Here is a 1388-nt window from a genome sequence, read left to right as displayed (position 1 = left end):
GATCGAATCCTAACAAGAAACAAAGTCAAAGAAAGCACCCATGTGTGGGATCAGCCGAAAAAAGCAGGAAGGAAATCCAACAAAGAAATACGAGACGAAGCAGCAGCAAAGGAAATGGCCATCGGCACTCAACAGCCAATGGACTCCTTCCTCGGCAAACAAAAGGGAAGTGGGGAAAAAATCAAGAAAAAGGAAAAGGGTGGAACTCATCACAAATCGAGTAAATAATGATTATAGTCTCTTGGAACAGCAGGGGTCTGGGCTCCTCTCTCAAAACCAACTCAGCTCGAGACATAATAAAACAGGAACAACCAGACATTTTTATGATCCAAGAGACCAAAGTCAGCAACCAAGAGGTTCAAAAATTGATTAAGACTCAAAAAAAATTTGAAGGAACAACTATGGACTCCATTGGAGCTTCAGGCGGTATCTGCACGCTGTGGAACAAATGGAAATGGGAACTCATCCATCAAAAACTTAACAATTATTGGGTCAGGACAGATCTAAAAAATAAGAAAACGAATGAAGAGTATACTGTAATAAATATATACTCTCCAAACCACTACAGAGATAAAGCTATGTGCTGGGAATCAGTAAAAGAAGAAGCACAAGAAGATCCAAGGAGAAATCTAGTTATAGGAGGGGATTTAAATTTGATTCGACATATAGATGAGAAGTTGGGAGGCAATTACTTCAGTGACCCCTCAAGAGCAGCCCTGGAAGACATCATAGAAGTGCATAAACTTCTTGACATTCCACCAAGCAATGGAAGATTTACCTGGAGTAATAAGAGATCGGGAGCACATAATATCAAGGAAAGACTAGATAGAATTTTGATTCAAGAGAATATAGCAGCAGCCTTCCCAACCATCAAAAGAAAAATAGTGCACGCATCAGCCTCTGACCATAAGCTGGTGGTGCTGATTTTGGATAGGCTGGAGAATCTCGGCCCAATTCCTTTCAAATATAACAAACTCTGGGACAGCAAGGAAGATTTTGGTAAGATAGTAAAGGAGAGCTGGGAAACCCCTGTTTTAGGCTCCCCTCATTACGTATGGGAAACTAAATTAAAAAAATTAAGATCAGATCTAAAAGCTTGGGCAAGAGAAAACGCTCTCAAGGAAAAAAATAAAAAAAATAGAGCTGCAAAAGAAACTTGAAAACTGGAGCAAGGAGAAAGAAAATCTGAAAGATACCAAGCAAGAGCATGCTTTTGAAAAAGAAATCTTCTTGGAACTTTACAAACAAATCAGGCAAGAGGAGGAGGAAATTAGGCAAAAGTCAAGATGCTTATGGCTCAAAGCGGGGGATAAAAACACTGTTTTTTCACAACAATTTAAAGATAAGAAGAGTTGGCAACCAAATTGATAAAATTCAAGTGGAAGGAC

At 39.3% G+C, this 1388-nt stretch overlaps 1 protein-coding gene across 1 annotated transcript; it reads left to right on the top strand.

Annotated features, from left to right (window-relative positions):
* The first annotated feature begins 401 nt into the window (after nucleotides 1-401).
* On the top strand, nucleotides 402-1160 carry LOC149138460 (uncharacterized). Its single transcript, XM_089450360.1, has one exon. The coding sequence runs from the start codon at nucleotides 402-404 to the stop codon at nucleotides 1158-1160; it is 759 nt and encodes a 252-aa protein (XP_089306486.1).
* The last annotated feature ends 228 nt before the right edge of the window (nucleotides 1161-1388 follow it).

The sequence above is a fragment of the Pinus tabuliformis genome, chromosome X, assembly GCF_031772625.1.
Source record: "Pinus tabuliformis cultivar Carrire ecotype Pingquan chromosome X, CPIR1, whole genome shotgun sequence".
NCBI lineage: Eukaryota > Viridiplantae > Streptophyta > Pinopsida > Pinales > Pinaceae > Pinus > Pinus tabuliformis.
This window is presented reverse-complemented; position numbering and strand designations above follow the sequence as displayed.